Source organism: Oryzias latipes, chromosome 14 (genome assembly GCF_002234675.1).
Source record: "Oryzias latipes chromosome 14, ASM223467v1".
NCBI lineage: Eukaryota > Metazoa > Chordata > Actinopteri > Beloniformes > Adrianichthyidae > Oryzias > Oryzias latipes.
The window spans coordinates 13,205,103-13,229,827 of record NC_019872.2 but is presented as its reverse complement, the minus strand read 5'-3'; the positions used below and the strand labels follow the sequence as shown (position 1 = coordinate 13,229,827).

The window sequence follows — 24,725 nt, the reverse complement described above, 5'->3', positions numbered from 1 at the left end:
AGTACACAAATCAGACACACAGATTAAATATCCTTTCTGTCTTCACCTGAGGTGTGCCAGTTTCTTTAGGAGCTTGTCCTCTTCCTTTATTTTTGATTTTAACCTCCAGATGTTTAGAAGATAGTCCCATCATGTCATCACGCCTGGAAAACAGGATTCATCAGCTGCTCTTTATGAAATTGGATGGAGTAGAATGAATAGAATCAGAGAATCACAAGTTTGTTGCTGAAACCTTAATGTAGGTCTGAATATAGATTTCCTTAAAGGCCCACTCCGATGGAAACTGTGTTTTTGGTGTTTTTCTTATGTTCTTGTGGCATTTTCTCATGATGAAGACATATTCAAAGAAAATTAAGATTAAAACTGCATTTCTGATTATTTCCTTATCCAAATTGTTGTGAGCAGATGAAAAGTGCTGTACGCATTTGGGACAGAAAATATGCTTCCTGCTCAAATTCTGATGCATCCACTGACAAATAGATCCGTAAACGTCTTCGTTTGCCTCATCTGAGCTGGCATCGGACTCAAAACTGGATAGATCCAATGTTGCTTGCCATTTTTGTTGCACCGATAATGTTAAGTTAGGATTGTAAGTCAGCGAGAGTTTAAAAGAGAGCTTTCAGTAACAGTGGGGGGAAAGGGGAACGGGCTTCCTCCGCTCCAACAGTCACGCTTACAAATCAAAGGTGAATTTTTAACGATCTACTGCCGCTCTGCAGAAACTATGTCCTAGAAAACGACAGTTTTTTAAAATTTCGGCTAAGAATGGCATAATCATCCTTAAAAGACCACTGGGAATCATTTTACAGTTGATCAAAAGAGGATTTGAGTGGGTTTTTAATTATAAATCGGACCGGAAGTCAAAAGTTTTAATGTTTGCTTTTAAATAAAGTTAATTACTTGAAGAGAAACTGAAGAATGTTCTCCCCCCACTTCAGAACGAGGTCTGGGCGGCCCTCCTCAAGGGTCCGCTGGAGAAAGAGAGCCGCAAACTCGAGAAAGTATGTCCTCCATTTGATCTTCATCACTGCAAAGAACGTTCAGACATAAACTAAGACCGATTTCAGAGTCTTTGAGGCATAAAAAAAACCGACCTTCCTGATGGGCCTCCTGTAATGTGTTGCTGTAGATCAGATCGCACAGAACAATGGGGTCCTCAGTGCCAGTCAGGGCTGGAGGACAGTCTGAAGAGAAGAGAATACAACATTTTTATTATATTTTATTCTTTAGCTGAGGGCTCTATCCACACATGAACAATGTGAAATTTCACATTTTTCAAAAATACATAGAGTAGTAGTCAAAACTGTGAGTTGAGATTTTTTGGTTGTACTCTGTCTTGTTCAGAAGTCTCATTTTTTTAAGGTTTAAAAAGAAGACTAACTTGTGTGTGTGACTTACTACCAGAGGGGAGTTCTGCCTCACATATGCCCCTGCTTCTTTTTCTGTTCAGCGCCTGAAACTGCCGCCGTATCATCACTGAATCACTGGCTGTACCATCGGCCCCCGTCTGCACACAAATGCTAGTCTTAGCATGTCAGGGTTTTCCACTGACTCCTAAACCTCAAGTCTAAAACCAACTTTCTAAACACACTTTTGTATTGTGTGGATTTAAATGAATGGTTTCAAAGTAAAAACGTCTTTGCTGTTCTTTATTAAACACAATTCAAAATGCAAATATACTCTCGGTTGTTCCTTACCGCTTTTGCTTTACTGGAGAGTTTGCTCATCTGCAGCAGAGCATCCGTGGCCTCCTGAAGCAGCCTGCGCCCGCTGTCCAGCACCGCTGCAGCCAGTTGATGGTTTCTGAGCAACCGCAGCACCTGACAGAGGGAGAAGGGCCGTCACTGATCACACAAAGGTGCGAGTCTTCAACTCCGATTTTTTGAAGCCATAATTTAAAGATGCATCATTGCCTGAACCCACAATAATGTCCTGTACCAAATGAAATCAGCAGCTTCATAACCAGTCTTCAGTAACAGTTTATTGTCTGTTCAATCATTAGGAATAGAACAGAATTAGTTAGTTAATTTCTTTATGAAATAAAGAAATGATACAAGAATTAACAAGGAATATTACATTTTACAAATATGAAATAAATACATTTACATATTAATAAATGACTGAATCAAAAGGTATCACTGGGTGGAACAGTTGCAAATCTGTGGAACTTGGAGAAATGGGTGTGAGTTTGTGAACCGAGTCATTAAGTTGTGTTGTTTTATTTTTTATTTAATGAAACAGAAATGTTTTTAATAAACAATAAAATATGAATCATAAAACATGAACTCATCAGGTAGTAAAAAAACTAAAATATTCTTGTGATTTAAAAACATTTTTGCTAAATGACTACGATTTATCACTAAATTTATTGATGTTTCCTTAAATTTGATAAAATAATCAATTTTCATAAATAAGTACGTAAAACCTTTAGAGCAAAGGAAGATTACAATAACTTTTTTAAGAATCCAGCTTTAAAAGAAAAGTCACTTCTTCAAATTGATGTAAGAAAAAAACTATTGGGGCACTTTTAAAAAGATTATTTCTATAAAACTTAATGTAATTCCATCATGTGTAAATTTATGAATGAAAAAAAAATCATAGTTTTAACATGCACACTTACTTTTGACAGGTAGAAAGTGATGCAAGCTGTCATGTAAAGGAGGGACTCTGTGGTAGCTCCAGCCCATGTGTGTATGAGGAGACTGGAATTCTCTTCCAGGACTACCAAGCATTTCTGCAGGACCTAGATGAACATGGATGCAAATAGGAACTTCATCATCATCATCGACTAGCTTTAAGTGACTTTATTTTCTCACCTGCACCACTCTATCATGCACGATTTGATGGAAGATTAGCGGAGCCAGCAGGCCATAACAGTTAACTACAGCCTGCAAAGCAGAGCTGCCATCATTCAGACACAAAGCCAAGTCCATGGCCACCAGCATTCGGTCACACTCTGCTAGTCTGGCTTCCTGCAAAACCAGCCATCATTTTATTAATGTAATACAGTTCTGTTCCTGCCTCAGATCAAGTCCTATTTATGCATCGCTCACTGTTCTGTAACAGGGTGGCTTTGTACCTGGTCCCAGATAAACGGACTGCTGTCGCTAAGGGTTTCACAGCAGAGTGCCCCCTCCTGGATGCTGATCTCTGTCTCGATAAAGATGGAGGTCAGGACCAGGTTGCAAAGGTGAGAGGAAGACTGTTGGATGGTTGCTTCATGCAGGCTTAATGACCAGAAACAAAGAATTACATAGGCATATGCCAAAAAAATGGTTAATCCCTGTAACAAATGCATGTGGAGAGCTCCGGTTTCTATCCTTACCTGGTTACAGCAAGTCTATCCCATGGGCTTTTGGGCTTAGAGCTGGAGTCGGTATAATGCTTCCAGAGCTCCCTGCAGGCTCTCTTAGCTGCAGGATATTCTTTTGTTTTGAAAGCCACCTAAAGGAAGACACCAACACACCTTCAAGCGCATCTTTCTTCTGTTTGTTTATCCCAGGCAGTGGGAAACAGAGGGTAGCTTGCCTGAGCCAAGTGAGCCCACGTGGCCAACAGCTGGACCGGCACGGATGCCAGCAGAGGTGTGGTTGTCTGTCCAATACTGTTGCCCAGCAGCATGCCCTGGCTGTCGTAAGCAGCAACAGCAAACACATACTTTTGGTTGGGCTGCAGACCCTCAACCCTCATCACACACTCTCCAGAACCCACTTGAACCTGGAAGCATGCTCAGTATTACAGAAACGTGATGACACAAACATGACCTTGCAATGTAACCAGATCTTCACCATAAGTCCAGTCCCTGGCAAGCTGCAGTCATTTAGGCGGACCTTCTTGTTGATGCCTTCAGCTACACGGCCAAACAGCTGGTACCAGCACACCTGGAAATGAAGAGGAGAGATCATGTGCACTCAGTGTTGGTAGTTCGATAAAGTTCTGAATTAATCTGAATTTTACCTGTTCTCCCAAGTCATATGGAGCAGGAGCAAAAGCAAAGGTGTGGTCAGTGCGAGAAAGTAGGACAGGAGGAGGTGGAGGGCTTTCTCCTTTGTGTTTTGAGGCCTTGCCCGCTTGATGAAGCTTCTGTTTAGTTTGATACAAAGTCATGTAAACCTTTCTCTCCTCCAGCTCTGCTTTTTCCATCAGGCTGAAGGCCTCCTGCTAGGACACAAAGAGCACTTGTTAAAAGATCAATTCACTCCAGTTTAGCCGAAGATTCCCAGAAAGACATTAGAAATCATAAAACCTAAAACAGAATCCAAATCATGCGTTTTTTTAATGTCTATTTTTCATTTATCTAAAGACACACTCCGATCATCTTTTGATAGATTTTAAATGCATTCCTAGTCGTATTTTATCTTTGTATGCTCTTTTTAGCCTTAAAAAAACCCCTGTCTTTTTCTAAAACAGTTTCTGCAGAGCGGCAGTTGTTCATTATAAATTCCCCCCTGAGGTCTGGGCGGAACTGTTAGCACAGAGCAATCTGCCCCCTTTTCCCCAGCATATTTTCAACATTATATATAAGCTCTTTATTGGATCTTAATTTTTTTTTATCTATGTCCTCCATCATCAGAAAAATGCCACAAGAAAATGCTAAAAACACCAAAAAGATCATTTTCATCGGAATGCGTCTTTAAAGTAAAAGATACTTGCATTCCACTCCCTTATAAGTTTGACATTTTTTAAATAATATTTTTTTTAAATCTCGTGTTTTATAACAATTCTCTTACAAATGAAAAACAAAAAAATAATGTCACAATCTATATTCTCGCTGCATTTTGAAAATCTGCATGGGTTTGTAAAAGAAGTCTAAAAATGTGGTTCAACCTCTAGGAGAGTCTTTGTTGTGTTGCTGTCAATCACAATCTCAGTGTTGTGCTCCAGCAAGGCCCTCTGGATTAGAAAAAGAGCTTTGGACACTTTGTTGTTCTTAATCCAATCCATCAACTCCGGCTTTTCAACTAAACAAAAAAAAGGAAAATTCTAATTCCTCAAGACCTTCATGAACAAGGTAATCTATATACAGCAATCTTAAATATATCTAAATTGTCTTGTCTTGACAGTTTTTAATATTAGTCAGAAACAGATTACATCTAAGAAGCTTCGGTGTAATGTATGAGCCAATGTGTGCAGTGCCTCAGACCTGCATGAAGATGCAGCAACTTGACAGAAACCCTATGGAGGATGATTTCCAGCTCTAGATGAAGGTCTCTGGCCTGCAGGAACACACTCATAGAAGGCTCACAGCTCGACTCCACCTCTGACTCCACATCTTCTGTGTTCCTCCTCCTATTTTCATTTGTTCTTTTTATCTCTTGTGCTGATCCTGATGGTGGTTGAAGTGGTCCCAGTTTCTTTAAGGACAAAGGGAACTTTGGTTCCACGGTTAAATGAAATGCTACAATTATATTGGTACAGTAGAGAAGAAAATGACCTGCAGGAAGGCAGAGTCAGTGACTGCAGAAAGGTCTTGAGTACTCAGAGCAGAGATCGCCTTTGACAGAGATTCCAGACCCTTCTTCACCATGTCACGCAGCTTCTGAAGCAGCTCTGCAGTGGTCATCTGCAGATGTGCACAAACAGGCATGAGACAAACAGCCTCATTTTTCCTCCAGTATTTAGCTTTTTTTTGTTTACCCACAAACCTCAACTGAGCCAAAGACTGGACCTCGACTTGAACCAAAATGTTCCGAGGCTTTTTCTAGCTGACCGGCCAGAGTACAGATCATCTCTGCTGTCATGATACTGTCGATTGTTGCCAGCTGACAGGCAAGGGCCACTTCACAGAGCACACTCAGACACCACAGCCACTGTAATGATGTAGACAGATAGAAGCAAATACAAAACAGTTAAAGCCGTGAGTGGCGTTGTATGGCCCACAGGCGCTACCCACCCCTCCTTTCTACCCAGCCTTAACGGCTAAGTGGCTACATGCCCCTCCCTCTCTGGTTAGAGCTGAACGTGACAAATTCACGAGTAAAATACTTTTTTGTTGGTCTTATCCCCATAGCAACCCTTTTATGTTTTAGATGCCAGGGGATGACAAACAGGTCAATGTAATTTTGAAAAGAATCGGCAAAAATAAACTTTTGGATTTCCTTAGCAACAAGGGTTTATGTCAACCACACTCATATTTCTATTACGTTCTTATTGTATGTCATACCCTTTCGTCAACTTGAGCCAGGAATATGTGTATCATATTTTTAGGATATTCCAGTAAAAAATGTGCAAGCAACAGTTCAAAATCTCTGACTTTTAATTCCAACATTTTTTTCCCCATGTAGCTTCCCATTGATGTTCCAGGAGTTAGGAGGTAATAGATCAAAATCCCTTGGAGGAGTTTAAATTTGTAGCATGGCACCCTCTTTCCGAGGTCAAAGGTCAACAAAGCTTCAGTTGTGGTTGTACACTTAACCTGGTGGAATGTATTTGAAACTTTGTGAAGATCGCTCAAACATACACTTTGCCAAAAAAGTGGCCACCAGCGTTAGGTCCTGTGGTCATCCCATAATAATTTTAAAACTTTCCTTTGATATCCCTAACAGGTGTTTTGATTTTGTTAGTAGATTTGAAAAAAACAATTGAGCACCAGGAGAAATTTTGCTCGTCAATAATTATTTTGATGGTTACTCCTACTGTGATGTCATAATTTTTTGGGAAGGGGGGGGGGGGTATTCACTGTTCCCAAAATGGATTTTTATCTGGTTTTATTTGTAACTAAATGTTGGTGACTTTTTCAGTATGAATTTCAGAATTGTGAAAGCAGTATGAGTAGTATGGTACATGCAGTTCAGGACTGCTGTGGACCATAATTACATAAAGCACACACAGGGTGCTTGTGTACTTAGAGGCTAACAGAACCTGTGGTAATAACACTACTTGTAACTTATTGCATTAATAAAAATGGTGGCTTCTTTTACAGCACATACCTTCCGATAGCTGTTTGTTTTCTGATCACATTGAGAAAACTCAGAAGTTTGAAGCTGATCACTCTGCATAACCACCTTCACCTGACTCCATAGGAATAAGACAACATCCAAAACCAAGTTAACATCAGGATGTAGCTCCTGGAAAGACAAATATGCAGCACATACACAAGTTTCAGGTATGGGATATATTGGAAAGCTCATCAATGCATGTCAAATACCCAGTTTCATTTTACAGATTTTCGGGATAGGAAGGCAATTCCATTGGGGTGATTTATGACAGATTTATGAATTTGTGACAGACCCAGGAGCAGAGGCTCTCAGGTGGCTAACCGCAACGATGACCAGTACCTTAAGACCTATCCACTCATTGTTTAGCAAATGCCACAAAGCTACAGGTCTGTTTACCAGATGTGAGGGGTACTAGGGTTCTCAGACAAACCATTCACAACCACCATGAATGTTCGACCCAAAAACTTACAGGATCACAGCCACAGACGGACATCTGCAGGGTGTTTACCAGAGCAGAGATCTCATCACTTAAGAAAGCTGAAGACTTGGATCTGTCTGTGGAAACATAAACAGAGGAGAAAAATTACAAAGCTGCATAAAATTGGAGAAATGTTTTGCAACAAAATAGGGAATCTGCGTTATCTGATTCTTTTACCCTCACTCATGTCATCTCTGAGTCGGCTCTTTTGGAAGAACAAAATACTGTAGCTGTGAAGTAAAGCTAGCTCCCACTCTGCCTTCCTGAAAGGCTGACCTTTCACCTCCTGACAGAAACAGAAAGACAATCAACAATGGAGAAAGAGGAAACTTGAAAAGACAGATTCACTTTTTGGGATTATCTGTACTCCAGATGACTGACTGAGCCACTTACTGAAAGAATATGTAGCATCTGTTTGGCAAGGTCAGCAAACACATCCAGCTGCTTGTACTGAAACAGCAACTTGAGAAACCTCACAGCCGAGATGATGGGGATTCTGTATTCACCTGATGACACAGTACGTCAAAGTTACCCGAAAGAAACCCAGCCTGAAACAAACACAATTTAAAAAAACCCACATGTACCTGTCACTGCCAGCTCTATTAGAGTTGAAGTAGATGTCAGGATGATAGGGTTAAGGGCCAGATGCTCTTCACACTTCTGCTCAGAAGCACCCAGAGATCCTAAAACCGCGTGTAAAAACAAATATGTGTAGTTTTTAACTTTTATTGGCACTTTTTTCTGTGTTTCTTTTTTTACAAACCAGACAATATGCAAATGCCAGCCGACAGCAGTTCCAGGGCGGTTTCCTGCAGCTCCGCATCTCCCAGCATCCTCATCTGCAGGGGCCGTGCGCTGCTGTCCCAAAGAGCTTCCAAAATGGCCAAAAACTGTCCAGCGCAGGAGTCAAACATAGACGTCAGCAACTTCTCTGTGGAAGTTCGAGGCCAAGGCTGCAGGACATCAAAGAAAAGCAATATTAGCAGAAAAGGTTTCAGTGGTTAAACTATGACTGTTTCAGCCAAGAAGGTTTCTACCAAGAAAAGAAAATAATTGAATAAACACACTGAGATAGCAATTACCGGTACTTCCACTGTTCTAAGTGAAAGCAGACTGAACCAAAATCTTCTGAAATTGTATTTACTGAAACATGATGTCTGATAACGAGATCTTACTATTTTGATTCTTTACACTAGATTAAGGCTGCCCCTCAGAGGTAAAAACTGAAAGCATACTATAAAGATGTCAAATATGATTATCCCATTACGCTGGTAAAGTCTTTCAGGGAGTTTTTGGCTTGGATTCTTGTCTTGTATTTGGGTCTCCTGCTCTCAAAAACTGCCCTCTTGAACACCAGAGCACCAAGCTGAAACAACAGAAAAAGACTTCAGTTTGTAAGTCAGGTTTGCATGTCTTTACCCTACTTTTAATGTTTACACACATGCTAAAACAATCTCATGGCAGCTTGAAGTTTTTAACTAATCAAACAGAGCCCCTTATGCATTTGACTAATCGGATGGACGGCTTTACCTTGGTGACCTATCGAATGGAGCCCTTTTATGTTAGATGTCCAACTCATATGTAGATGAAGATCATTTGAAGTACAACTTAAATGACTTTTTTTAAATAAAACTGTTGTAGTGAAATGGATATGATGGATTTGTTGTTCATTTTGCTGTTCGTTCATGTATCGCAAGTCATATAATCGCAATATTGATCACTAACATCACAATTTTTTCTCATATCATGCACCCCTCATTTCTGATCTTCAAATCAGAGATTCACAGTGATTTGGGGAAAATTCTATTTAGATGTTCAGTATTTCTATTTCATGTAAAGAAATTAAAATGCTGCCAATGCAAAAAATAATTCATTTGCATTTTATATTATAAAGGTTAAGAGAATGCAGGCCAGATGTTTGGCTCTCTCATTGTCCCCTAACCAAATCTGTCCCTTTTTGCAAAATGTTTGGACACCCTTGTTCTAAAGCTTAAAAAAAACTGTCAGAGCAGGATTAAAAAGAGTGAGTGTTAAAGAAATGAAAGGAACCACGTTAGAATCTGTCAGTGCCTTGATGGAAGCTTCTTTATAAGCTCTCTGGGCCTCTATGCTGGTGGCAGTATCCTCTTCTGCTCGTTCATTGATTTTTCCCAGAGCTCTCCTGGCAAATTCCTGAAAGCATTTAAAATATGTATGTATGTATGTTCAGGCATATTTTAACAACCTTTCAATGTGGTTTTTGTTTGTAGGTTAAAGTTCATGTGCAGATGCTCTGCTGTAATGAACCCAGTCTGTGTATTGATTGGTAGAATCCCCCAGAAATCTGATCTGATGCAGACAAACGACTTCTCACCTCTGCTTTCGTCCCAGCCTGGTTGTCATAGTAACAGTGGCAGACAGCGCAGTACAGAGTGACGCTCAGTGGCAGGTACTTGGCTGTCATCAGGGGAACAGACAACTCCACGCTGATGCTCGCCCACAGAAGATACTCCAGGGCCTGAAAAGAAGCACAAGGGCTGACGTAACAGTGACGCAGACTTCCACGCAACACCGTGCCCCACCCTGCAGAGTGTCTCACACATGAAATAGCAGTGAGGTTGGAAAAAGCTTTTGAAGTGGACCAAAAAACAGTACCTCTGCACTGCAGTTCATAGTCATCAGGTAACGGCAGATGTTGTAAATGAGGGATGAGCCTGGATAAGAAAAGATCATTAATAAAATGTTTCTATAACCATAAGGTAACTGGTTTATTTTACCTGAACAATGTTATCTTAATTTGCTGGATCATTTTGATGGTTTTCTGCAGAGATTTTGCCCCCAGCTCCTCCAACTCTCCAACAAAGTGATGACATCACAGCAGGAGAATCCATCCAAAAAATGAATGGGGGCAAAATCTTTAATGGGGCTCAAAGAATTTATTGCTAAATTCCCTAATGAAACCAAAACATGTGTCAGGGATATCCAAAGGAAGGAAGTTTAAAGATTATTATGGATGTACACAGGACTTATAGCTTGGTAGCCAAATTGTGGCAAAGTGTGAAATGTAACTTTTTTTTTTTTACTTTTTTTACATTTTTACACAATATGGGAAAAAAAATGGTTTAAGCGATCTTAGCAAAACTTGACACACTCCAGGTTAAGTATACAACCACAACCAAAGTTTGGTTAACCTTGGACCTTGGGAAGATGCTGCCATCTTGTATTTTCCAAATAAATCCCCTTTAGTATCAGCTACAAATTTAGAGTCCTCCTTGGAATTTTAATTTATCACGGCAAAATTCCTCAGAAATCCTTGGGAAGATACTTGGGAAAAATGTTGGAATTTGAAGTTGTGGATAGCGTTAGCGTGGCAAGTTCACAGGTGTGGCATTTCCCTAATTCCTGCATATTTTTAACCAGAATATTGTGAAAGTTTAATGCATTAATCGTTGGTCCAAGCTGAATTACTGTAAACAATATGATCAGAAGTCAGAGCTCTGTCCCCCCCTCTGGTCACCGGCGGGAACCATCTCCAGAATTCTGAATGCACTTCATCTCCCAGCAACCCCTGGATGCCACACACTAGACTCTTATTTGCAATCACTCTCAGTAGGTACACTTAAGCACTGCACTGGGCCTCACCTAGTGCAAAGTATCGTTTGTGCCACTCTGCCTGCATTACTAAGCGTCAAATCTGGGCCTGATCTTCTGATTTCCTGACCCTCGATGTCTCTCACTCCACTTGCCTGCCACCTGCCCCGAATCTTGCCTGGATCCTGAGTACTTCTGTTTCCTCTGTGATGCTCCCATGCTCATTACTGACCCCTACTTGTCTGGGCCTGATTTTTGCTTTTTGGATTTTGGATTGGATTTTGGATTGGATTTTAGCTTTTTGGAGTTTTAGCTGTGGTAATGAAACCTGCTGCAATGGGAACCAGCTGTCTGCCCATTTTTGTGACAAATATGACACATGATATTAACACAATAGGAACAAACAACAAAAAATCATTTTAATAATTTAAACAGAAGATATCCCATTTATTGCTCCATATAAAGCACAACAGCTGCCAGGTTAAATAAAATTCTTCCAGTTTTCCTATATTTTCCAGTTTTAAATGTTTCATTGTGTTCTGTATATAAAAAATTAAAGGGTACCTCTTTTTAATCTAAAACATAAAGACGTACCGTTGTATATATGCCAGGAGAGATGGTCATGCTGCTGGAAGGCCTGCATCATGATCCTGATAAAGTTCAACACATGCAGGAGTTTGCAGCGTCCCTTCTGGCTCAGGATGCTGTGCTTCTTCTCCAGCTCAAAAGTGCAGAGGGCACAGCCAAGCATTGCACGGACCTTGACACACACATAAACGCAGACATGCTATTATTGCAGACAAACCAAGATTTGCCTAGTTTGCAACAGCGTACCTTCATGGAAACAACATCTTGGTCCACATCAAAACCTTCAGGGAAGAAGCAGGCCTTGAAATGCTCCAAATCCCTAATGTCTGTTATTTCCTCTGAACTGAATTGCTGCAAGTGCAAGCTGTAGCCCTGCCACAGAGCAACCTCATACATCTGTTGAGAGAAAGCAACGTATTTGCTACTCAAGGTACCAACACAGGAGGATAGAAGCAAATACTAAATTTGCTCCTTTGAAAAATCTTTTTGGGCTGTTGACTAAGATTCCAAAAGTTTAACAGAATTTCACCTTAATTTCAGAGAGGAAGTCTGCAGTCTGCAGCATCTGCTCCTGGTAGGACTTTGTTGGAAGTCTGTGTTTGTACTGCTTCCAGATCTCCACAAGAAGCCTGACCCTTCAAAACAAACAAGCAAACAAATAAACAAAAAGACTAACAATTATTTGAATAATGAAAGATAAAAGTGCTATTTCCATTTGAAGGTGAATCACTGAATGTTTAAGAGTGTTATTATCTACAGTATGATAAATATGCATAATCATAATATTTATACAATTATGATATAATTAAAATATACTAGTTATATAATCACAATAGTTATATGATCAGATTTGTATGTTGACTACGTAAAATCACCTTCACATTCAGCCAATGAGGGACACACAGAGCCACGCATGCGGACATTGAAATTTTGCCTGGTGAAACATACTTAACGTAACATACTTTGTTTAAATCACTTTAAAACACGTCAAATGTAAGACTATAACTGGCAAATTCACTTCTTGATAAATGTTTTTCTTTTTGTTTAGATATTATTTTTTTAAAATATCGGTTTCGTATTTACCACAAATGTGGGAATTCTGAAAATTTTAATCTAAAACGTCTCTCACCCTTTCACCTGTGCGCCACCATCTGGGCGTTTCATCAACGACTTTAACGACTTAATGTCCCGCCTGAAAGCGATGAAAACGGGATTCCTATCATCAAGATCCCCGTAATGTGAAGCAGGAAAGTTCATTTTTCAACGAGTTCCTGTCCCGATGCGACAAACCAGCAAAAACGTTAGCCTGGTTACTATGGTAACGACGCAGCGCCAACCGGAAGCGAGAGTCGAATTTCCTTTGAAAGTTTTTGACAAGTCTCTGTCCAGCTGGCCTCACAGAAATCCACTTAGTAAGAGGAATTAGAAACAATACATCTGCCAAAATCAAATAATTAATTAAATTAAAACACGTTGAAAGTTCAAACGAAAGTCAGTTTTATTTACTTGTTAGTTTGTTTATTGGCTAAACGTGAGTGTGAGTACTCATGCTAAAATGGGAAACAACTTAATTTTTACAACTTAATTTACAGGGGAAAAAAATCAAATATAGCATACTAATTATTTTTATGATCAATTTATTAATATTTCTGGCAGAAAATATATTCATACATTTAAATGTAATCATAAAACATCAAATTTCCTTAATTCCTTAAAAATATAAATTTATTCATAAAATCAATACCCTCCTCTAAAAGAAAGGAAAACGTTTTGTGAACCTTTACATGTATATATTATGAACCCTCTGGGTGTTCTTGTCAGTGTACCTTATGCTGAACATTTACTGTATACATTTGTTTTCTTGTCATTTACTTGGAATCTGTTCAATGAAATAAACAACAACAAAACAGTCTATTATTTTCAGAAGGATGTCAGGACCTGGAACCTTAAAAAACAAAAAAAGTAGTGTCTTTCCTGCAACATCATTCAATCTTATGTAATGAACCTTAGATTAAAAGGAATCTAATACTCAAAAAAAATCCCCAAAACGTGATATTTTACAGGTTAATATAACGAAATTGCACATAAATGATAGTATGGAAAAGAAGTACTGGGGAAGTTGAGAATTGTCATTTTCCCCAAAAATAAATATTGTCAAAAAAAAGATAGCAGACTTAGCCATTGGTGTCTTCTATCCATGCATATGTTATGTTTTTTTATAACCAGATATTTTTGGTGGTTTCATTCACTGCCATTTTTGGCTCTATTATTGCTAGCCGTTTTTATTTTAATTTTTCTTAAATTTCAGCCATTAATGTTGTTTTTGAAGATGAATTGCCTCTACATCTAAAAGGTGACACAGCTACTCTGAGGTGGTCAGTGGGTAACGCAATGAGATAAACAAACATGGAAAGCAAGATTATTATTTGTCAGGTTTATTTTTTGACTTCAGATATTTCTTGGTAAACATTTAGAGCACAAATCTAATGTGATGCGGGTGGTGGAAGGAGGCGGAAAGCTGAAAGATCCTGGTTGGCAAACCCAGTGGGGAAGATTCGGATTTTAAATCCGAGCCCAGAGCAAAATGACATGCACTCAGCGTGTAATTTAATGCAGCCCCATTCATATTCACTGAGCCACACATCCAGAACACCCAAACCTAAAGCTGCTGGCAGTCGGAGCCCTGCCAGCGAGTGCCCTGTCAGCCATTCCTGAATCAAATGCTCACATAGTCATCCACACATTAGACAGGGGTATTTCCTGGGACGTGAGCCATAGGGGGCATCAGCAGTATTCCTGGCCAGCATGCCCTCATGACTGAGAGGAAAGGAAGAGTTCAGGGCTTACACAGAGGAAGGCGGACCCTGTCAGATGAGCTGAACAATGACTGCAATGTAGGGACAAACAGTTGACATCATTGTTGGAGGACGATCCTCCTGTTGGCAGAGTCTAGAGCAAAGCCGGCCCAGGGGTCACAGACAGGGACAGGGGGCTGGGAGGGAAACACAAATAAAAGCAGAGGAGGAGAACCCACAGCACCGATCTCAGACCAGACTTCAGCTCTGCTCACGCACCAGTACTGCCCTCATATCACCATGGACATTCCTATTCAGTACCCCTGGTACCGCCGGGCCCTGCCGAGCCGCTTCGCTGACCTCTCCTTGGCAGAACCTCTCATTGACTGGCCAATTATGTGGCCCTTCTCCTGGTCGTTCCCCTGGATACGCCCTTCCTTCATGCGGTGGGTCAACTGGCCAGAGAATGGTCACTCTGAGGTAAACATTTTTTCTCAAAATGTAATCAATCAGCTCACTTTGATTAAACATTAGTTAATAGCTAAATTATAATATATCTGATATAGCAAGAATCCTAACAGCTGTACTCTGCTTACAGATGCGCCTGGAGAAGGACCGCTATGTGATTTACCTGGATGTGAAGCACTTCTCCCCTGATGAGCTGTCCGTCAACGTCTCAGACGAATTCATCACCGTTCACGGGAAACACGAAGGCAGAGAGGTCGGAGGAGACCTGCAGGAGCGATGAAGAGATGGAGTCCCTCTCTGACGTGCCGATCTCTTTCTGTTTCAGGACGACCACAGCTTCGTGTCCAGAGAGTTCCTGAGAAAGTACAGGCTCCCATTCGGTGTGACAGGAGCCAACGTTACCTCGAACCTCACCTTCGATGGCGTGCTGACCATCACGGCGCCTCGCTCCTCTCAAGGACAGGAACGCAGCATTCCCATCTCCTGTGATGATGGAACACAGAAGTAGAAGGAGAGTAGACTCTGGATCCTTGAGTCTCTTCAACTACTAACCCAAGTGCTTTTCTTACTTCATATTTAACCTGTTATGTTACTGTAACAGTTCTCACAGAGGTCAGGTGTCTACTGGAAACCATGGCAACAGAGTCTGACTCACTGTGAATTTGTGTTTTTAGGGAAGATTTACAAAATAAAAAATTCCCTGAGACTCAAAATGTGTTCACATCTACAGTAAAGTCAAATATATTTATTACCAATGAGATGGTCAAATTTAAATTAATGCTTATTTTTTACTAATACAAGCATAATTACTGAGATTTAAACCATGAAGTGGGCTGCGGGTTTTGCGAGCAAACAATAACTCAGATTTGCTCTGATGATGACTAAATTGCATGAACCAAATTTGATTAGACACAAACTGAGCTCTGTGAGAAGATCCTCGGTCTGTATGTGTAGGGAAGTTTTATTTAGGGTCAGTTTTAGTTTGTAACAAAAAGAGAAAAGCCACAGAGGGACCTGGGACCAGGTGAAGTGAGCTGCAGCAAAACTTTCAGAAGATGCTGAATGAGTATGAAAAACGACAAGATGACCTCCATCATCGGGCTTCTGGTTCACAACTTCTGAGCTGCTAAAGATAGTTTAAATGTGCTGGATGTACAGTGCATTTGTACTTGTGGATTAAAAATGACTTGTCTGTAACTCTGACAACAACCTTCTGACATTAGCAAAGAAAACAATAAAAAAACAGTTAAATGCAGATTAAGGTATTTTGTCTCTATTGGATTCCCCCCCCCCCATTTTTAAAAAAATGTATTTATTTTGAACTGATATTTGGAAATATTCAAAGTCTGAGAAGGGCCTTTGATGAAGATGAACAATTTATTGGGTTTGCGCCCTTTTTTTTTCAAGTTAATCCAGTTTAGCAGTTTTTGAAACGTGTTAGCACATAAGATGAGAAATTAAACCAGCTATCTTTTCTTTTCTTTTTTTTCTCCTCTCTAAGATGAATACAGTTCTACTCTATTCCATTCTATTCTATTCAAAACTTTCGCAAATTTATCACAAAAGTGGAAAATAAATGTAGCTAAAATTGAAGTTGGTTTTAAAGTCCCATTAGTTGCCATACATGTAGATGTGTAAAATTTGTTCTCGACATTTAAGCTATCTTCTGGGGGAGTGGTGAGCTGCAGACACAGCTGCTAGGAACCATTTGGTGGATAAACCCCCCCCAATCCAACCCTTTCCTGCTGAGTGTGGAGAAGGGAGGCTTCGAGTCCCATTTTTAGAATCTTTAGTGTGACTCACCACAAGACCGCTGAGCGGCTAGTTTGTCCTTCCTGCCTCTTTTTACCTAATTCAATGGTGTCCACAGCCACACAGAAAAGGTTGAGTTCTGCACCGACATCATTTTTCCTGTGTTATTTTCAGTGGCAGCTATGACACCTCAGCAATTACTTTAAAATGGTTTATGTAGCACACCGTGAGTTTTTATTGTTCTGTTATCTCTGAGTTAAATGTTAATTTCCTTGATTTTATTCCTGTGAGTTACCAGTGGTGTTCTTCCTGGTCCGTGGGGGAGGCTGAGGATGGAGCTGCTTTTGATACTAAAGCTTGACAACAAAGACAGGAAGAGGGGGAGCTGGAAGTGTTCATTTGAATTGTTTGTTATTTTAAGGTGTTTTAAATTTCAGTCATTATGTATCAGTTAATGTATTTTGTGTAGACTTAACCAGTTGTGTAGTTTTGTTGGACTTCCAAAGATCTGTCATGCATTGTATTATGCAGTTCCGTCCTGTTTGTGTCAATAGTCAGTTTGGCCAGACCGTTAAATAATCTCACAAAAATCTCACAAAGAATCACAAATAATCTTATCTAATTACCAAATCGTCTATATATATGATATGTAGATATCAGCCATCATCATCCTGTTTGTTTACTGAGGAGTTGTTTGTGAGGTTTCTTTACTGGGTTTAACATGTTGCTCAGTCTTCTGTTTTGTCATCCCTTTCGTCTGTCACACCCACTGTCGGTTAATGCAATCACCCCAGCTGCTTCCTGCCAGTTTAATTATTCCTGTTCGTGTCTCTATGACTCCAATCATGATGCAAACCTGATTTGTTTGGTTTGCTCGAAAGAATTAGAAATTGCTGATTTCTGGGTCTTATGCAAACCAGCATTCCTGACACAATTAAGATTCTTCTAATTGAATGCATTCCACTGTAGTATGTGTCAAGGCTAGTTGGTTTGTTTTGTTTTTTTAATCAAAGTCCCACTCCAATCAGCTTTTGGTCTATTGTAAAAGCATTTTCAGTGGTCTTTTACTAATGATTATGCTGTTTTTAGCCAAAATCAACAAACCTTTGTTGTTTTCTAGGACATTAGTGAAGGAGTTCATAAGAAATTCGCCTCTGAGTTGTGGGCGGGACTGTTGGTGCAGAGCAACCCCACACCCCTTCCCCTCCCTGTTGCTGAGAGCTCTCTGTTTACTGTCTCCCACTAGCTCACACCCCTCACACCCCCAACCTAAAAAAATACCGCTGCAACAAAAATAGTGATGAGTATTGAAACAATCCAGCTGTAGAGTTTTGATCCAAATGCCAGCTTGGACGAGAAAAAGGAAGATGTACGGCGATCTATTCGTGAACAAGTCGATGCATCAGAATGGAGCAGAGCAGGAAGCTTATAGCCCACAGTTTGTGGGTAAAAACTATAGGCTTTTTCAAACACCATTTTTTCATTTGCTTCTAAATTACAATAATTTGAATAAAGAAATGCTCAGAGATGCTGTTTTAATCATAATTTTCTTTTTATATGTTCTCCATCATCAGAAATATGCTATAAGAACAAGTTAAAAACAGTAATTTTTCTCATGGGATTTTGGTCTTTAAATTTACTCTGGATTCCTAATTTAATACAATATAGATCTCTAAAAGAATTTTTTTCCCCAATTTAACATAAAGAAGCATTACCAGAAAAAAAGATTCCCTGAAGCGATTCTCTGTTCAGCCATGCCATAACCTCCAACATATGGTCACTGTTTGCCTTATAATATGCACACAACAAGTCAGATACAGAAACTCTAGAATGCTTTTTATACTTGTGCCTAAGATCCTCCTTCTTTTCCATAAAGAGTCAATGTTTCCCTTTATATCCACCATTTTCTTCACCTATTTAAAAAGGTATGACAACGTTTTTTCTTTTTTTTGATTAAATGGGTTTGGCCAGCAAAAATGTTTTTAAGTTGTAAGTTACTATTTTATGTTTCAATAAGGAAAACTTATAAAATTTCTTGTGAGATTTGTATGATATTGTTGCTTCATGAGCACATTACTGTCACAGTAAAATAAAAACAGTAAATAGATGTGTACTTTTATTAATGTACATTTTTTATAAAGGTATGAACAGAATCACAGAGTGTCAATGATGACTGCTAACCTAATATAAAAGACATTCAAGCATGTCTGTGAAATCCTCTTGATGGAAACTACACTGTCAGAAAAAAGGGTACGGTTGGGGTACGTTTGTGAACACTTAGGGTACAAATGGTGAATTTGTACCCTAAGTGAGTCATAATTACACCTTAGGGTACTTATATGTACCATTTAAGGATAAAAAAGGTACAAATATGTTTCCAACCATCAGAGGGCCCATATTTGGACCCTTTATTCCACAAACAAAGGTACAATCACTTGTGTGACAAAAGTAATAATTCAAAGTGTATGAAACGTCACCCAAAATCATTTAATACGTGTTGGTTATTTGGAAAAGATGCACAAAATAACCAAATATATTTAAGAGACCACACATCTTTTATGACTAGTTCTGAACAGTACACAAGCACATTATATTTTATTGATTGTGCAGAGCATCAAGACAATAACTTTTAAACATGTATTAGTGTGAGCCTGTTTTTTTTTTTTTACTTATATAAGAGCTGTTTTAAGTTTTGCCTTTAATTTAGAGCAAAAGCACAATGTAGACAAAATTATTTGATGTTTTTAACCTTATATGGTGTACTTTAACTTGGCCTAAATTCAATTTAAATTTCTAGTCTTTGAGCTGTTAATTTAAGTTATTTTCTTTCTAATCATACATTCTCATAAAAAAGTAAATTTCTCTGTTACTACGTTACATTATGTGTACATATTAGTACCTTTTAGCTTTTGCACCTACACAGGAAAAATGAGAGAGTACTTTTTTCGGAGTTACCATCAGTAATTTTTATTTAAGTAGGTGTAAAAACGTAGAGGAAATATGTTGGAGTAAACCAGCGAGACCACGCCCACTCTACTTTCTTAAGTTTCGTTTCTTCCGCCATTTTGTTATCCCGCTGTGGACGGAGGAAGTTAGAGGCTGTGACTGAGGTAAGTCTGCTAATTGCTCAAAAATAAGTTGGAAACTTGTTTTAAGCGGGTTTGGTTATTTTATCTGTAAGGAATAACTTTTGTGTTGTGGAATGCTGCTATTCCACCGTGTATGTGCCTGTGAGGAGATTGCAAACTACGAGCAGGAGTTTGCTAACGGTTAGCCTCAGCCGTTTGAAGTTCAGCTAAATGCAGCCATTAAATAAATTAAGCTGTTGTTTTTATTGGTGTTGTACCGCGTTCCGTTAAATACATTGAAATATATACATTTTTTCACTAGATAATTCTGTCGCCGTTTTACCGATGTACGCTGGCGTTGATGCACCGGTTGTTGTTGCCTACCCCCCCTTTTTTTTTTCTGTCTTTCTTAGTAAGGAAGCCAGCTACTTTTGAAACGACCAGCTCCATAATTCCTACTGATATTTCAGGTCCGTTGAATTCAATGCGTTAATCATTTTAATCTGTAATGTGTAGGAGTCCAATAACGTTTTAACTTTATTTTTTTTACACCGCAGAGTATGGCGGTCCTTCCCATTTATATGTCAGCCTGCCTTAGCTGCTGTGCGCGCGCAGCCACCATTTCTCGAATGCAAGACAGTGACAGACTGTTTAGGTTGTCATGATCATGATCGCTCATCACTGTGTTGTTGATTTTGATCATTCTCTTGCAGAGATTATTTTTTTTAAATGGAGGTCCGTGATTCCAGATACTCGTCACGATTTCTCAAACCAAAAACTCATGTATAAATCAGGAAAAAATATTTTTTTAAATGAACTTCCAAGAAATAAATCTGTAGGTCCTTAGAAGCCAGTGCATTGTTGTCAGTGTTGTTTTTTTTAGCAGTTCTGCAAATTCTGCAACATTGCTGTGACAGCTAGTGTGAACTGTACATTTGCCATTACTATTTTAAAATGTATTAATTTATTTGGAACAGGGCTTAGATCTGAATAAATGCTGTGTTGGTACCTTTTGGTGTTGTAATGTTTTTTCTTTTTTGTAATTATTTTTTTCCCACCAGGAAAGATGCAAGCTGTGCGTGAACATGTAGAACGCCAAAAAAAAAAAAAAATGTTTTAAAGTTTAGCTGACCTTCAAATCCTTTTGGGAATGCGGTGAGTGGAAACATCACAATTTCCAGCATTTTTCTTTACAGGAATCAGTCAACTTTGTGGAAAAACTGTCAGCTGTGATGCAAACAGATTTTTTTAATTGGTTTTTAATTTAAAGATAATTTCTGTGCTGTATTCTAAACATAATTTTGCTTTGTTCACAGCTGCCAAAAAGTTCAACATCCCAACTTTGGACTTGAAAGTGTTTGATGACTCAAAGACAGAAGTTGATGAGCAGGTTTCTGATCTCCTGTTGAAAAACCCAAACCTTGGTGCGTTGGAAATTTGTCTGGCCGAAGATACAAATCCAGAAAGTGAAGTTTTTCTTTTAAATTGTAATTTATCTATTTTGTTTTGAATGGTTTTGGGTAAATTCCCCTTTGATGCCTGAATTTATTTCCAAGGGAAATAATCTGTGTTTTTGCTTTCAAGTACATGCTAAATTAAGAACATTTTTGAGCTGAAGAGTTTTGATTGTATATTTGCATCAATAGGAGTCTAAGGGTTAATGATTTATTTGACAGGATAGTGTGGGGAACAAAACACGGGCAAATAAGTATGAGTTTTTTATCCTATTGCTGTCTTAGACAAGATAACAAATCTGCTAAACTGTTAAGTCGGTCAGTATTTAAAAATCTTTGTTTTTACTTTTTTTGTTTTTGCTATCATACTAATTTAAATATTACAGTAACTGAAAGCTTTAATACTTTGACAGATCAGCCGAGTTGTCCTGCAAAGAGCTGCAATACCAGTTCAAGTGGAGATTTTGAAGTGGACTAGGATGACACCATAATATTACAACACAGTCCTACAACAAGACGAAGACTTGAAGACACCTCTTTTGCCAAAGTAAGTAAATAATCTATTCACAAAGTCATTTCAAGCATTCAAAGTCAGGCTGTCTTTCCAATTCAGTTTAGTTGTCAAACAGTGCAGTAAGTCAGATCATCCAAACTAGTTTAAAGTTTTCTAGGGAAACAGCAGATTGTACCGAGTAAGTCACAACACATTGAATACATTCTGGAATGCTGTCCTCATCATACAAACATATAATTCTTCTGTATTTCCTTCAACAAAGCTCTGCATAATTAACAAGATATTGACTATACGGGCGACAGTGGCTCAGGTGGTTGAGCGGGTCGTCCAATGACCGAAGGGTTGGCGGTTCGATCCCCGCTCCCACCAGCCAAAATGTCGTTGTGTCCTTGGGCAAGACACTTCACCCTCCTTGCCTCCAGTGTGGCTCCACTGGTGTGTGAATGTGCATGAATGATCCCGGTGATGGTCAGAGGGGCCGTAGGCGCGAAATGGCAGCCACGCCTCTGTCAGTCTGCCCCAGGGCAGCTGTGGCTACAACAGTAGCTTACCGTCACCAAGTGTGAATGAATAATGGACACACTGTAAGCGCTTTGAGTGTCTTGAAAAGCGCAGATAAATCCAATCCATTATTATTATACAAAGACAGACGTTGACTATGCAGTTTTTGAGAGGGAAAAATGTTTTCTGGGACATGGTTTCTGCAGTTCAATTGGAATTCACCTTCAAGTTCTTGACAGGACTGTTTTGCAGAGTTAACCGGCCTTAATTTCCCATCATGCCATTGTTTACGCTCCCGTTACCTTACAGTCCCTCACAACCCCCAAGCAACAGAATTGGCGTGCAATATTGGAGCTATCCAGCCTTATAGATGTGAGCCAGATGCCAACTCAGACGAGGAGAATGAAGACAAGCGCTCCGCTTGTCTTCATTCAGGGAGCTTGTGGCCTGCCAAATGTAGCTAGCTTTCTCAAATTACATCTTTTCATCTGCTCCTGATTCATCCCAATTTGAGAAAATAAATATTGAGAAACAGTTTTATTCTTAAATCTTATAACGATGTCATCATAATAATGCCACATTTTAAAAAATAACTTTCATTGGAGTGGGTCCCCCATTTTAACATGTCGCAGTATTTTTCTCATGATGGGCGCGTTTAAAAGAACACGTTTAAAACTGCACATCTGAGTATTCACTCAAATTGGGATGAATCAGGAACAGACAAAATAAATGCAGTTTGAGGAAGGTCTCTATTGTGACGCACCACATGAAATGAGGTGGGTCTGAGTCCCTCTGCTCTGCTCTATTCTGATGCGTCCACTTGCAGACAAACAGATCCATTAACATCTTCATCATACTTGTCTGAGCTTGATCTAAACTATGGCCGGAAAGCTTCAATATTGCTCACCATTTTGGTTTCACCACTAATGTTAGTTTTAGGTTGGAAGGACTGTAAGCTAGAGGGAGAGGGCGTAAACAAAGGGATGATCGGACATCAGCAGAGGGTAACTACTGTGTCAATAGCCCCGCCTACAACTCAGAAGTTAATTTCTGATCAACTCCAAACCACTCTGCACAAACTGTCTTTAAACATCATCTCAAAGTGCTTTAACCCCAGTAATCAGTGCTTGCAGTTGTATTTTTTTATTATTAATATGGACTTTTAAATTTGATCCAATAGGTGGTTGCTGTCATTGGTGAGGATGCATCATCCGTTGAAGGTCATGTGAATGTCCTGCATATCCAGTACAGCAAGGTGCGAGAGGATATACTAAAGAAGTACCCTTTCTTGAAGACAACCTCAGGGGTCAGTGACATTTTAAATCAGTTCTCAGCTTAAAATACATTTTGAATGTCAATATAAGCTGAGACATCTGCTAAAATGATCATTAACAGCTTTAACTCAATTGTAAAAACATTGTAATTTTCTAAACCCATATATAAATATATAGTCATTCAAGCCAAGTAATATTTATACAATGAGATCACTAAAGGGAAATGGCAATGAAAGAGGCAAAAAAGAATATTAGAATGTTTTGTCTTTTGTCTGTTTTAGTTAAAGTGAATGATTAATTTTCTAATTTCTTTTTAATTTTCAGTTTGATGAAGTTGACCGAATGCATCCATCACCTGTCAGTTTAAGCCAGCGCTTCAAGGACGGCGTTTACCAGTATTGTGCCAAAGGTGCTTGAGCTTGTTCAAAGAAAAGCTCCATTAGCCAAAGTCTCCAAAGAATCAAGAGAAGAGAAGAGATGCTTGCAGAGGATCTACTAGGTATTGACATAAACGTAATCTTTAGTGTGTTTTATAGTTCTTCTTTTTAGAATTCGTATCAATATTATCTTAATCACATTTATGCATTTTATTATTTAAATTATGCATTTAAACTTGTTTATAAGTTTACTTTTTTATTATCTTTTTTTAGAAAATGTAGAATGCAGTAGAAAGATGTACTTAAAATGAGGTCTAGTGCTTCTTTTGTTAATGTCACAAGTTTTATTTCATGGTTTAAAAATGGTAACTGAAGTGCTATGTGCTGTTTACAATTGATCAAATGTTAAGGTTATAGTTACAATGAATGCAATGTGAACTGAAGGAAAAATATAGATTTTTCATTATTGTAAAATTGCTAATTGTAAATATATGCATCCTGTTGTGACACTGTAAATACTGTGAAATGTCAGAATTGTAATTTTTTTGAATGTTTAATAAATGTGATAAACATTATACTGGTCTTTTAATGTGCTGTATCTGGTACAAATTTGCCATCATAGGGTACAAAAGGCTTGTCACTGGGGCAGTACCCTTAAAAGAACAAATTTGTACCTTTTTTAAAGGTACATTATGGTACCATAGCACTATAAGGTACAATTTAGTCCACAGAGGTACATATTTGCCTTTGAAAGGTACATACTGAAAGGGTACAGATGCGCACCTATATGAAAGGGTACAACATTTGTACCCTTGAGGGTACTGCCCCAGTGACAAGCCATTGTACCTCTAAAGGTACAAATTTTGCACATTTTTTCTGACAGTGTATCTGCATCCTCTTGGGGTTTGCAAAGGTGAAGCTCAGCTCCCAGACACAGGCGTGCCAGCT

General features: G+C 39.0%; 2 protein-coding genes across 4 annotated transcripts in view; one reads left to right on the top strand and one right to left on the bottom strand.

Annotated features, from left to right (window-relative positions):
• cfap54 (cilia and flagella associated protein 54) overlaps positions 1 to 12,869 on the bottom strand; it is a 28,752-nt gene extending 15,883 nt beyond the window's left edge. For all 3 annotated transcript variants that reach the window (XM_020708853.2, XM_020708854.2, XM_020708855.2), the window contains exons 1-30: positions 12,704 to 12,869; positions 12,104 to 12,209; positions 11,821 to 11,970; positions 11,581 to 11,746; positions 10,051 to 10,109; positions 9,770 to 9,913; positions 9,487 to 9,588; positions 8,684 to 8,782; positions 8,180 to 8,369; positions 8,001 to 8,099; positions 7,810 to 7,922; positions 7,594 to 7,702; positions 7,408 to 7,493; positions 6,930 to 7,067; positions 5,646 to 5,810; positions 5,435 to 5,563; positions 5,144 to 5,354; positions 4,828 to 4,961; positions 3,958 to 4,158; positions 3,789 to 3,881; positions 3,529 to 3,717; positions 3,326 to 3,444; positions 3,080 to 3,227; positions 2,817 to 2,972; positions 2,621 to 2,743; positions 1,698 to 1,820; positions 1,399 to 1,507; positions 1,095 to 1,184; positions 901 to 1,027; positions 47 to 143 (exon numbers count right to left, since the gene is read on the bottom strand). In XM_020708853.2, the coding sequence (XP_020564512.1) occupies positions 47 to 143; positions 901 to 1,027; positions 1,095 to 1,184; positions 1,399 to 1,507; positions 1,698 to 1,820; positions 2,621 to 2,743; positions 2,817 to 2,972; positions 3,080 to 3,227; positions 3,326 to 3,444; positions 3,529 to 3,717; positions 3,789 to 3,881; positions 3,958 to 4,158; positions 4,828 to 4,961; positions 5,144 to 5,354; positions 5,435 to 5,563; positions 5,646 to 5,810; positions 6,930 to 7,067; positions 7,408 to 7,493; positions 7,594 to 7,702; positions 7,810 to 7,922; positions 8,001 to 8,099; positions 8,180 to 8,369; positions 8,684 to 8,782; positions 9,487 to 9,588; positions 9,770 to 9,913; positions 10,051 to 10,109; positions 11,581 to 11,746; positions 11,821 to 11,970; positions 12,104 to 12,209; positions 12,704 to 12,831 (3,903 nt within the window). In that variant the 5' untranslated portion in view covers positions 12,832 to 12,869. The remainder of the gene's footprint in view (positions 1 to 46; positions 144 to 900; positions 1,028 to 1,094; positions 1,185 to 1,398; positions 1,508 to 1,697; positions 1,821 to 2,620; positions 2,744 to 2,816; positions 2,973 to 3,079; positions 3,228 to 3,325; positions 3,445 to 3,528; positions 3,718 to 3,788; positions 3,882 to 3,957; positions 4,159 to 4,827; positions 4,962 to 5,143; positions 5,355 to 5,434; positions 5,564 to 5,645; positions 5,811 to 6,929; positions 7,068 to 7,407; positions 7,494 to 7,593; positions 7,703 to 7,809; positions 7,923 to 8,000; positions 8,100 to 8,179; positions 8,370 to 8,683; positions 8,783 to 9,486; positions 9,589 to 9,769; positions 9,914 to 10,050; positions 10,110 to 11,580; positions 11,747 to 11,820; positions 11,971 to 12,103; positions 12,210 to 12,703) is intronic.
• A 1,145-nt stretch (positions 12,870 to 14,014) lies between these two features.
• LOC101169800 (alpha-crystallin B chain) lies at positions 14,015 to 16,092 on the top strand. The gene is made up of 3 exons (XM_004076372.3): positions 14,015 to 14,849; positions 14,968 to 15,090; positions 15,163 to 16,092. Exons 1-3 carry the CDS (start codon positions 14,670 to 14,672, stop codon positions 15,343 to 15,345), a joined length of 486 nt encoding a protein of 161 aa, XP_004076420.1. The 5' UTR covers positions 14,015 to 14,669; the 3' UTR covers positions 15,346 to 16,092.
• The last annotated feature ends 8,633 nt before the right edge of the window (positions 16,093 to 24,725 follow it).